This window comes from Taudactylus pleione, unplaced genomic scaffold, assembly GCF_031769625.1.
Source record: "Taudactylus pleione unplaced genomic scaffold, aTauple2 ptg001288l, whole genome shotgun sequence".
NCBI classification, from domain to species: domain Eukaryota; kingdom Metazoa; phylum Chordata; class Amphibia; order Anura; family Myobatrachidae; genus Taudactylus; species Taudactylus pleione.
The window spans coordinates 448,259-460,683 of NW_028285688.1; the positions used below are offsets into that span (position 1 = coordinate 448,259).

Sequence of the window (12,425 nt, forward strand, 5' to 3'; positions counted from 1 at the left end):
CTAGCGATCTGCTCTGCTCGCCACACCAGAGAGAAATGGAATAGCTTGGCCTTGACAATAATGCATACATATATATTTTAGTTAGTATGTAGCATGTATTGTTCCTGATTTTATTTTCTGTGTGTAAAATCACGAACAGTACATGCTATGCTAGGTAGTCTGCGTTTGGGGAGGTAATGGAGGGTGACTCCAAAAACGCAGGCGTGTCAGGACTGTTTTTTTGAGCGTGCCCTAGTGAGCCTCTGAAATTCGTACGCAGCTGTTCAATGTGTGTTCCGATGTTTCGTGTTTTGGATGCAGTCACCATAGGTGAGACGTCAGAGGTGATCGACCCCGTGCACAAGACATCAGCTAAATCATTAGTATATTTTCACAAAACCACTGCGTACGGAACTGCAGTCGCAACGGATTTGCATGCACCTTTGAATCAGGCCCTTATGTGCTTTGCTCCCGAGCGTCGTCAGCGACATCGCCCATCGCGGCTGCATGCAGGTCCAACGGGTGACATCATTAGCGAGGGCCATGCTAGCGAATGCAGCATGGCCCCTGCCGTCACGCAGTCGATGCCAGCATCGGCAAGTGTGTATGCACTTGCCGATGCCGGCACCCTGCCGGGTCCCATTGCTTACGAGGACGAGGTCTAGTGTGTACTGGCCTTTAGAGTTGAACATATGTCAATCTTCTAACTCTGCTAATTTTATTTTATCTTTTTAAATCAAGTCATTCAATCGAGAGTTCTCATGCTCTGAAGGAGAGCACAATGGCTAATTTATTCACATGAAACGGCATTTAAACGATCCAGACACGCCAACGTTTTTCTAACCACCCCCAAATGCTGACTACCTGTCATTCACTTTGAGAGTTGTTCCTCTGTACGAGCGTAATCCCAATGCAATCGCTGAGCATTCACACTGCAGCTTTCACGCAAGCGCAGTAGAAAACAATCGCTCAATCTGCGTAAGTTTCTGCTTTGTGAAAATCGCAGAATCAGACCCTTTATTAATTTCAGAAACTAGCTTCTGGAACTAATTACATGAATTAAATATTAGCCTGATACATTGCACCAGAAGAAGTAGAATCATCCACTTGATTCTAGGGACTTCTTTCAAAAAGGAAGCTGTAGAGACATCTGCTAACATTCCTAATATAAGCAATGGCAGGACAATGGATAAAGGGCCCGATTCAGAGCCGCTTGCAAGCGTCTCAATGTTATGGCCCTGCGCATGCGCTGCGTCCGGCGTGCATATGCGCGAGCCCCGCAGAGCGACTGAAGTTCAGTCGCTCCAGGGCTCGCAACAAGACGGGGCGGCTGTCGATGTTGATTGACAGCTCGCCATATTTTGTGGGCGGGTAGGGGGGGCGGCCGGACAAATGCAGGTGTTCCCTTAGGAACGCCTGGCGTTTGTAGGAGGGGTTACTGACATCACAAGTGATGTTAGTAGTGGACTTCCTGCTTTATTAGAGCAGGAAGTCCACTTGGGTTTGCGGCAGCCGAAACCCTACCCCAGGGTCTCGTTGCAAGCCTGATGGTCGCGATAAACGCAACAGTCTCCAGCCCGCTCGCACAAGCTGTGGGTGGTCACACACAGCTTTGCGAGCGGCCTGGAGACAAAAAAAAATGCCCACAGACTCAGCGAGCGGCCAGCGGCTGCAAGCGAGTCTGAATCAGGGCCAATATCTTTGCAATATTCACATTTAAAAGTATAAGACAAGTATATGTAAGGTTAGTTAACTGTTTAATAGAACATGCAATACTGATATTTGCACTTTGATATTTCTATTACAGATCCTGAGAAGATATGAACTTATTTCTATTCAAGAGGTTATGAGTAAAGATGACACAGCTATTATTAGACTTGTCCAGGAGCTCAACTTGTGAGTAAAACCCTTTAAAAAAAAACTATACATCAAAAATAAATATTGAAATTCGCTTCTACAGACACAAAAAGAGTCATGAAAATACTTCTACACTGATACCTTTAGTAAAGATAAACAAACAAAGACAAATCCATTCTGCCTGTTGTTAGATTATGGACATAAATTCATGGTAAAACTGCTTTCTAACAAGTTTAGTTATCTGCTTAGGAATCCAGTGAGCCTTTATAACGGAGTTGGAATACATACCAATTTTGGCTTTCACAGGGCCTAATTCAGAGTTCTGCGCAAGCCCGATGGTTTGCGTACAGCTCTGATAGTTTTTGATCTGCGCATGTGCAGGATCTATACAGTGCATGTGTAGATATTGTACTACGAGATCGCTCGCAGTGCCCCCTACACTGCAGAATGATTGACATGGGTGCGGGGCAGGGGTTCCTACAGAAAGCAATTTATAAAACGGGGGCATGTAGGCCCCAGTTTTCTATGCGTGCCAAGGCCAGTGCCTGTATCTTCCAATGCAGCCTCACTGGCCCAGACTGCGTAAATTTCACGGCCATCCTCAGTAACCTGAGGGTTACCCAGATGTCTGATGTTCACGCAGAGTGATCCAATGGCTGCAGTGGATGACAGAAGCTGGCAAGAGGCATCTATTTCAACAGCTGACCAGGGTCACAGAGCAGCTGTACAGCCACAAAATACTAATTGATGTAAATGTGATGGATACTAGTGACTACAACCACAGGAACCTAGGTTTTCTGCTCACAACAACGTAAAGCAACAAGTGCACCACCGAAAGAATGGCCATGACTGTGTGAACTTTCAGCTTTAAACTATTATAGTGCTAAGTGCATTATTTTGCTCTTGGTTATTTGGGGTATGATAGTGTGAGTGATAGTGTGGTGCCATGGGGTATAAGGGTACTGCAGGATTGTGTATAGCATTAGGTAAGGCTAGTGTGAATTAAATTATCAGTATCAAGGGGATACTCATTTCACATTGATCTTCATAGATACTGTTTATTCTAGTTAAGTTCCCTTATTTAAATTATCCCACTCTTGATAGTGACAATTGATGGAATAAGAATTGCAGGGAATTGTAAAATATATTGTATTATATGTGTTATACATTTGAACACATTCATTTAGTGTGCATCCTCTGATACTAGCCTTAAATACATTGGATCCTGCCCTGATTCGAAGGTGAAGAAGAATCAATATAATAAACTTTATTATTTAAGTGTTTGGTTTTCATTCAAAAAAAGAAAGGAAGTTGGAAGACAGAGAAGGTCGCCAAGGTCTAGAAGGGGCTTAAAAGGTTTGTACAGAGATTTACCAACTTGCTGAAGTGTTCCTAGATCGGCTTCAGTTTTCCAGGTGATAGATGTGAGGTTTGGGTAGAGGCATTGTTGAAAAAAAAAAAGCATAAATAGGTTAATCCTACAAAAAGGTGTTAGTAATCATGGTTAACAAAGAAAAGGTACACTACACCTGACTACAAATTGGAGGCACTGCTGAGATATGCAGGGTATACTCAAAGCTGATCTCCTCTTTACCAGATGGTACAGTTACATGGAAAATATATCTTGGGAGTGGTGTGACAGGAAGAAGGTTCCCCCTTTTATTGCTTGGCATTGTGAGGAAATTTGAATGGCACACATAATGTGCTGCTATAAGACAACTCTATGGGGCAAAAAACCTAGAATAGTAGATTGTTGGAGGTGGGAGTATGGGACAATCTATGTAGTTCTAAAAGTTACCCAGGAGCCAAAAGAGAGGGAGATGATTCTCTCCATGGTACTGTACCTGCTACAGATGTGATTCGAAGAAGATGGAGCATTATATGGCCGACAGCAGAGCAAGGGGAAGACAAGTGATCTTGTGAAGAACCTGTGGGTGAATCTCTTCCATTAACTAATCAGCATGCTGATAACAATAGTGCCTACCACCAAGGGGCAGCAAGCACTGATTAAAACAAAAATGCTGTTTTCCTTACAAGGGTAGATAGGAAGGGGGGTGGTGGAATTCATTATGAAGAATGATACAGGTGATTGTGAATCTTTTCTGGGATCTGCCCTGTCCCCACAGAAGAAGACATCTATGAAGTCTGGTGAGAAACCGTAGTACAGTTATCAGAATGTCACTTTCCTGATTCAGTAAAGGAGCAATGCCTAGTCAAAAATCTCAGAAATCCAGCCTCAAAGGTATTGTGAGTAGAGATGAGCGTCGACCCTCATGTTTTGGTTTTGGATCTCCCCTGGTTTTGGATATGAATCTGGTTTTGGATTTTTTTCCTTGGTGTTTTGTTTTCGTGTTTTGGTTTTGGATCTGGATTTTTTTTCTTAAAAAAAAAAAAAAAAAACAGCTAAAATCAAATAAAATGTGCCTTTTTTTGTTCCTACAGTATTAATAACCTCAATAACATATATGAGGGGAAGTGGTTTTCTGTGTTGGATTTCCAGAGTGGGTTCTATCAGATCCCCATGAACCAAAAGGATGCAGAAAAGACAGCATTAATTTGTTCACTGAGGTTCTTTGAATTTTAGTGTATGTCCCCAGGGAATAAATGGTGCCCCAGCCACTTTCCAGAAATATATGGAACAAAGCAATAGGAGATATGAACCACCGGGAGGTGGTGGTAGTATATATGGATGATATAATAGTGTTTAGTTGGACCTTGGAAGAACACAATCAGACATTGCTGAAAGTTCTTGATCGCGAATGAACCACAGGTTTAAGCTTTCTCTCGAAAAGTGTAAACTCTGTCAGGGATCAGTAAAATACACTGGGCATATAAAAAGTTGCGATGTGATTGCGACCTACTCTTCTAAAGTTGAGGCTGCGCTCTTTTCAAAGTTTTTGCATCTACTTCCACCTTTTTGTCCTGCAGTTTTCAAAGATTGCCAGACCGCTCACTAAGAGAGAACTAGGGTCCTTCTATAGTGTCAATTAGGAGTTTGGGGATAGGTGGACCTCACAGTGTGAACAGGTGTTTCAAAAACTGAAGGAGAACTTGACGAGCACATCAGTTCTGGCCAATGTGGAACCAACTAGCCCCTATATTTTACACATTAATGCATCCTTGGATAGACTGGGAGGTGTTCTTTACCAAAGCAAATACATGACAACCAACTGAGCCTGCTGTCCTACATAAGTCGCGGGCTCACTTCTAGTGAGAGGTACTATCCAGCAACCAAACTGGAGTTCCTCGTATTAAAGTAGTTAGTTGTGTACAAATCACTTGATGACCTACATTCAAACTACAGCAAAGTTGGATGCCACGGGACACAGGAGGCTCATTGCCCTAGAAGTTTATGAGTTCTGTTTAAAGTGTTGGTCATGGATCAACAACATTGATGAAAATGTTTGCTTTAAGGTGACTCACGCATCAGAGGTTAAGGGCTTATGCCATCAGTCCCCAACCTTAGGATAACAGGGGACTATGTTACCTCCTGGGGAGCTATAAGGGAGTGCTCTGTCTCTCTTTGGGTTATTGCTGTCTATTCCAACTCAAAATGGCTGTCTTACAGCAATTACTCTACAATGACCTTATACAGGCCTAAAAGGAAGATCTCTGCAACTGGGAGGTTTCGCAGGGCCATTGAAGGAGGTTGGAAGTACCGGCCATTAGCTAGGGATCATGTAAGAGTCCAGCTCCTCTGCCAACAATATAGAAAATTGTGAATAAAGAATTGGGTTTTGTGTAAACAGGTAGTAAAAAGGAAGGCAAAATAATATTACCTGAAAAATTTAATTCGCTTGTCCTTAAGTCATTATACAATGACCATGGCCATTTTGGATTTGACAAAAAAAACGTTTGGTCCAATTATGGACCGGTTTCATTGGCCCAAAATGGTGGAAGATATAGATAGGTATTGTAATACCTGTGGGAACTGTGTACTTAGGAAGACTCGCTTAGTAAGGAAGCTCCTTCGAAAAATATTCACACAAATGGATCAATGGAGTTAGTATCTATCAGATTTTCTAAGCATTGACTCTGAAGATGGGAAAAACACAATATCCTAGTGATCACGGATTACTTTACCCACTATGCGCAAGCATTTTTGACCTGTGATCAGAGAGCAATTTCGGTGGCTAAAATGTTTTGGGAGAAAATCTTTCACCATTATGGTTTTGCCTGCCCAGTTACATTCTGATCAGGGGCTGGATGTCAAGAGTTTATCTTGGAATTGTGTGAAGTCTGTGGCATAAGAAAATTGTGAACCACACCATACTATACTGGGCACCTTGGATCCCTTCCAGAAGATTCAATGGGGTCGGTACATCTGAAGTTTGGTCCACGTGTACAATTGTACTAAAAATTAGTCCAGGGGATCTCCCTTTCTGATGTTTGGGAGAGAAGCTAGGCTGCCCATAGACATCTGCTTGGGCTTAACATTGCAACATTCTAGCAATATTCCTCACAACAAGTATGTAGAACAGCTGCAAAAAGATCTTCAGACAGCCTGTCAACTTGCCAAAAGAACACCTGAACGGCTAGGAGAGAAAAATAAGGAACGGTACAGTGTAAAAGTGTGTCACTACGTACTATTTCCTGGCAACAAGGTGCTTGTTGAAAACCTAGAAGCCCCACAAAGATATAACCTGACAAATGGAAGTCAGAACCTTTTGTGGTAGAACAAGTCCCTGAGATCCCCTCCTATAAAATTAAGCCAGGGGGAGCATCTGGCCAAATTAAGACCTACCACAGGCAACACCTACTCCATTTAGGAAGAGAAATCAGGATTCATCCTGAGACTATGGGGATAGCTGTTACTTCTGTGAGACCCTGGAATTCACAAACACAGACAATGGATATAGCATAGAGACTGAAGCTGGAATATCAATTGGTTCCACACTTTCCAAAAGGGTAGATGAGACAGTGGCCACACCGACGTCAGGGTCTCCAAGGCAGTCTTCACTTCAGGGGGTTGTTTATTGTATAAAAGAAACTTGTATATATGGAGAGAGGATGTAGGAGGTATATGCTGTTTTAAACATTTAATGTAATTGTTTTGGAGACTTAGGAGTTTGCTAAAGGAAAGTTAATGGCATCACACTGTCAGGATTTTTAGGGCTTTTTAGAAGCCCGCATGCCGGGACTAATATATAGGAAGAGGAGGCTCACGGACAGAGCGGGAGTGATCCAAGAACTCTGCCCAGATGGTTATAAAGAGTGCAGCCCCACCTCACTGAACTAGAAGGGGTTCTGCTCATCTTGCGCTCCCTCACAGAGTTAGAGGCAGTTTCAGGAGTTTTGGCTGAAGCTGAGGGAGGTCTGTCATGGCTCAGTACCTCCTTGAGCGGCTGTTCACAGGGCCAGAGGAAGGAGAAAGAGACCGGCCCCCAGATGAACAGACTTGAAGGGTGCGGGAATTATGTAGTTAGCTACTACTACTACTAAGGGCCGTATTCAATTAGGAGCGAAAAGCCGTTTTGACATGTTTTTTTGCGATATCTTCGCCTTTTTCACTCCGTATTCAATTCCATTCTGCCTATGCGAAAAGTCAAGGCACTGAAATAGGCGATACTTTTACTCCACAGAATAGCAGGTGAAAAAAAGTGTAAAATCTATATTTTTGGGTGCAGATGTTGGGAAACCACTCAAAACCCTTGGTACCCCCCCCCAAAGACCAATTCACCCACAAAAAGATGAAAAAAAAAAATACAAGGAACACCCCAAAAAAAATGCCTTTGAAATTTGGGGCAAAAATGACAAAAGTTGGGGGACAACTTCAAAAACTAGCGAAAAGCCTCTGAGGATGCTCTAAGAAGGGGACAAGTGTTTTTGGGATTGCAGGTGCTTGAATGATGAAGGAATTTAACTTTTCTAAAACTTCACATTAGAGACATTAAATTATGCTAGTGTCCATTTTCAAGTACCCCAAATTTGACATGACTACAGTACTTATTTTCACCAAAACGTACTGCTTAATGCCATTCTTCACCACTTCGTTAATAACAAGGATTTTAAAAACTTCAGTACCCAATTAGTTTTATTAAGACTATTGGAAAACTTCTACATTGACCCCCAATGTGAGTGCATCTTTTTTGGGGGGTAAGGCTGATTTCCCCAAGTCTGACAGTACTTTCCGCCTCTTCTGCATTCACCGCTTGCCGTTTTCGCCTGTTTGGGAATTGAATATGGCGGAAAGTGGGGACGCGCACGATAAGTTTTCGCATCCAAAACACGCGATGTAGGCGAAAAGTCGGGCAGGCGGAACTTTTCTGCAGATGCGAAACTAATTGAATACGGCCCTAAGGAGGACTCACGGGCGGCATAAAAGAAAGGGGAAAAGACAAGGTGACCTAGCCACTGGAGAGGAACAGATCCCCGAAGAAATTGCTTCCAGCGGAACTTAGTAGTTGGGGGAGATCGAAAGGTTCTGTGAAAGAATACAGGTCCTTGTTACTAATTGGTAGACATTCACATTATACTGCACATTATACTGCACCAGTCAACATTATCTGCGTCATCGCAGCTGGGCAACAGATGAGAGAGAGGTCAGACTAGGGTCAAGCTGACTAGCCTGTGAATATACCAGAGATTGTCAGATCCCGCTCCTAGGAAGCAAAAAACTAGCAATTAGTTACCTCTTTTATGTCAGACAAAAAACAGCTGCAAGACTATTTTAGCACAAAACATATGTAAATAATATTGATATCTACAAATCTCAGTACCCATGTGAAGTAAAAAAACAGTTCTGGTCTCCTGGACTAAGTACAGTAAGCCAATACATGTGCCAAACAAGCAACTGGTATAAATTGAAGTTAGTTACAATGACTACAGGAGGAATTTATTTATTTATTTATTAACAGTTTCTTATATAGCGCAGCATATTCCGTTGCGTATATAGGTAGGAAGGCCCTGCTCGTAAGCTTACAATCTATAGGGAAAGAGGGATTGATACACAAGAATTGGTGCTATATATTGCAATTTTGGTCCAGCCAGAATGGAAAGTTGCTTGGTGGGCTGCATGATCCAGTCACACAGGAATGTAGGCCAAACATCAGGAGGATGTGAAAGAAAGACAATGTGTGAGGTTATGTGTGGACTGTGAAAGGGGATTTAATTACTTATGGAAGCTATGAAGGTTATGTGGGCGGTTCTGGAATCTGATAAGCTTGCCTGAAGAGGTGAGTTTTCAGGGAATGCTTGAAGGATTGGAGACTAGAAGAAAGTCTTATTGTGTGTGGTAAGGCATTCCATAGAGTGGGTGCAGCCCGAAGAAAGTCCTGTAACCGTGAGTGGGAGCAAGTAATGCGTGTGGATGAGAGACGTAGATCTTGTGCTGAGCGGAGAGGTCGGGTTGGGAGATATTTTGAAATGAGTGAAGAGATGTATGTTGGTGTGGTTTGGTTAATAGCCTTATGTGTAAGTAAAAGTATTTTATATTGAATACGGTAGAAAACCAGCAGCCAATGGAGGGACTGACAGAGTGGTGCAGCAGACGATGAACGTTTGGCAATGAAGATAAGACTCGCAGTTGCATTCATAATGGATTGTAATGGCGATAGCCTGTTTTTGGGAAGGCCAGTAAGGAGACTATTGCAATAGTCAATGCGGGAAGTAATGAGTGCATAGATTAGAGTTTTAGCAGTGTCTTGTGTGAGATATGGTCGAATTTTGGATATGTTTTTTAGATGTATGTAACATGATTTTGAGACAGATTGAATGTGGGAAACAAAGGACAGTTCAGAGTCAAGTATGACACCTAGGCAGCGAGCTTGTGGGGCAGGATGGATTGTCGAGTTATCAACAGAGATTGAGAGATCAGGTTGGTAACTGTTATTGGCTGGTGGAAATATAATTAATTCTGTTTTAGAAATATTAAGTTTCAGGTAGCGAGATGACATCCAAGATGAAATGGCAGAAAGACATTCAGTGACACGGACCAATACAGATGGTGATAAATCTGGGGAGGATAGGTAGATTTGAGTATCATCCGCATACAGATGGTACTGAAATCCAAAAGAGCGGATTAGTTTGCCAAGAGAGGAGGTATAGATTGAGAATAGCAGAGGACCTAAGACAGAGCCTTGCGGTACTCCAACTGATAGAGGTAGCGAAGCGGAGGCAGAATCAGATAAACGAACAGTAAAAGAGCGATCAGATAGGTAGGAAGAGAACCAAGAAAGAGCTTTGTCCTTAAGACCTAGGGATTGTAGTGTTTGTTTGAGAAGAGAGTGGTCAACAGTGTCAAAAGCAGCAGAGAGATCTAGAAGAATTAGGAGTGAGTAATGACCTTTAGCCTTGGCAGTGACCAGATCATTTACTACCTTAGGGCCTGATTCAGAGCCGGACGCTATTTGTACTCGCTCGTTCAGAAAAAGGGGCCGGATATTTAAATAGAGCGCTCGCTCTTTGCGGTCTGTTGACGCCTCTATGTCTGAACAAGCGAACGAAACATGCGCTCACTATTTTTTTAAAAACGCCCCCTGGCCGCTCACATCCTACGTCATCTCCGGTATTTATTAGTTTAATCGAGTACATCGAAAGGCATCTGAACTGCTCGCAGTGCTTGTGGTAGCATTTTCCTACCGCAATCATGCGAGCAGTTCAGGCTAAAAGACAACCAAGTGACGTGGTCGATGATGCTGCTTTGTTAATTATGCACACCCTTAAAACGCCCGTTTTGACCGTTTGGCACGCCTGCGTTCGGATCTCCACTCCCTGTTTTCAAATACCTTCCCCTGTTATCACCCACAAACGCCTCATTCTGTCACTCAAATTAGCAGGCATTCGCTATTTTGCGAGCACACAATTTCCGACCACAATGACTGGTTCGCGCATGCGTATTACAACCCATACGCATGGTACAAGAAAAAAGGGAAAAATTCCGCCCAGAACTCAAAAGTTAAGATAATAGTAATTATTAGTAGAAACCAACTGTTAGATTATCTAGATACAACTGTATCAATAATTATTGTTGGTGGTGCTCCCACAGCCCAATATTGCATAAGTAGAAAAGAAAAAGAAGGAAAGAGAGGGCTAGTCGCTGGGGCACTCTTAATGACAAATGTCTACTTTAAATAATATTGGCTAATTAATTATTAAAGATGGTAACAGATACACCCATACGCATGCACAGTTGTGCGAACATCGCTCGGAGCGAATGAGCGGCCGCTTACGAGCGGCTCTGAATCAGGCCCTTAGTCAGTGCTGTCTCTGTGGAGTGTTGGGAACGAAAGCCAGACTGAAGTGGGTCCAATAAGTTGTGTGAGTTAAGAAAGTGTGTGAGGCGGGTGTAGACAAGTCTCTCAAGTAGCTTGGAGAGGCATGGGAGCTGGGAGATAGGACGGTAATTTGAGAGAGTGTTTGGGTCAGAATTTTGTTTTTTCAGAATGACATCCTATTACTTCAAAAAGGCTAGTCTAGCTACATCATCTGACAGCAAAACTTGTCTATGTAATGGACCTATTACCTAACTAAGGGCCTGATTCAGAGCCGGACGCTATTTGCGCTCACTCGTTCAGAAAAAAGGGGTGGCTATTCAAATGAACCGTTCGCTCTTTGTGGTCTGTTCACGCCTCTAGGTCTGAACGAGCGAACCTAACATGCGGTCGTTTTTTGGAAAACTACGCCCCCTGGCCGCTCGTATCCTACGTCATGTCCGCTATTTATTAGATTAATCGAGTACATCGACCAGCGTATGAACTGCTCGCTATTTTTGTGGTTGGTTTTTCCTACCGCAATCATGCGAGCAGTTCTGACTATAAAATAACCCAGTGACATGGTCAATGACGCTGCTGTATTAATTATGCACACCCATAAAACGCCCGTTTTGACCTTTAAGCACGCCTGCGTTCGGATCTCCACTCCCCGTTTTCAAGCACCTTCCCCTGTTACCACCCACATACACCTCCTCATGTCACTCAAAATAGCAGGCATTCGCTATTTAGCGAACAAACGATTTTCGGCCGCACTGACTGGTTCGCGCATGCGTATTAAGATCCGTACGCATGCGCAGTTGTGCAAACATCGCTCGGAACGAACGAGCGGCAGCTTACGAGCGGCTCTGAATCAGGCCCTAAGGCTTAAGGTGCGTACACACACAACGATTTTTTGAATGATTTAACTAGAACAACGTCATTATTGTTCAATCGTTGAAAATATCGTTCAGTGTAAAACGATTGAACGATTATCGTTCATGCGCGTTCACATTTGTCGATTGTAGTTTGTAGTTCAGTCAGACTGGCCAACTGAACGATTTTCAATAGAAGTTGCAACATTTTTCCTTCAACACACAGAAAATCGTTTATTATGTAAAGTAAAACCAACTACTTTGTAAAACGATTTTCGTTCACTTTTTCAATGGAAAAACTGAACGAAAATCGTTCAACGAAAATCGTTCATTACTTACATCGTTGTCAGGGCCGGCCCGCCCGTTACGCCGACTACGCACGTGCGTATGGCGCCAGCCAGCAGAGGGCGCTCAATCCCCAGCGCAGTCAAACTTATAGGAACCCTCCTCCCGCCGTCACATTGACTCCTTACCGCCCCGTTGTTCCCCCGCGCCACACGCTCTTCACCCGCCACGCTCCTTCCAC

At 43.2% G+C, this 12,425-nt stretch overlaps 1 protein-coding gene across 1 annotated transcript in view; it reads left to right on the forward strand.

Annotated features, from left to right (window-relative positions):
• LOC148443375 (deoxyribonuclease-1-like) overlaps window positions 1-12,425 on the forward strand; it is a 62,877-nt gene that overhangs the window by 5,507 nt on the left and 44,945 nt on the right. The window contains exon 2 of the mRNA XM_088462907.1: window positions 1,787-1,875. Within this exon, the coding sequence (XP_088319033.1) occupies window positions 1,787-1,875 (89 nt within the window). The remainder of the gene's footprint in view (window positions 1-1,786; window positions 1,876-12,425) is intronic.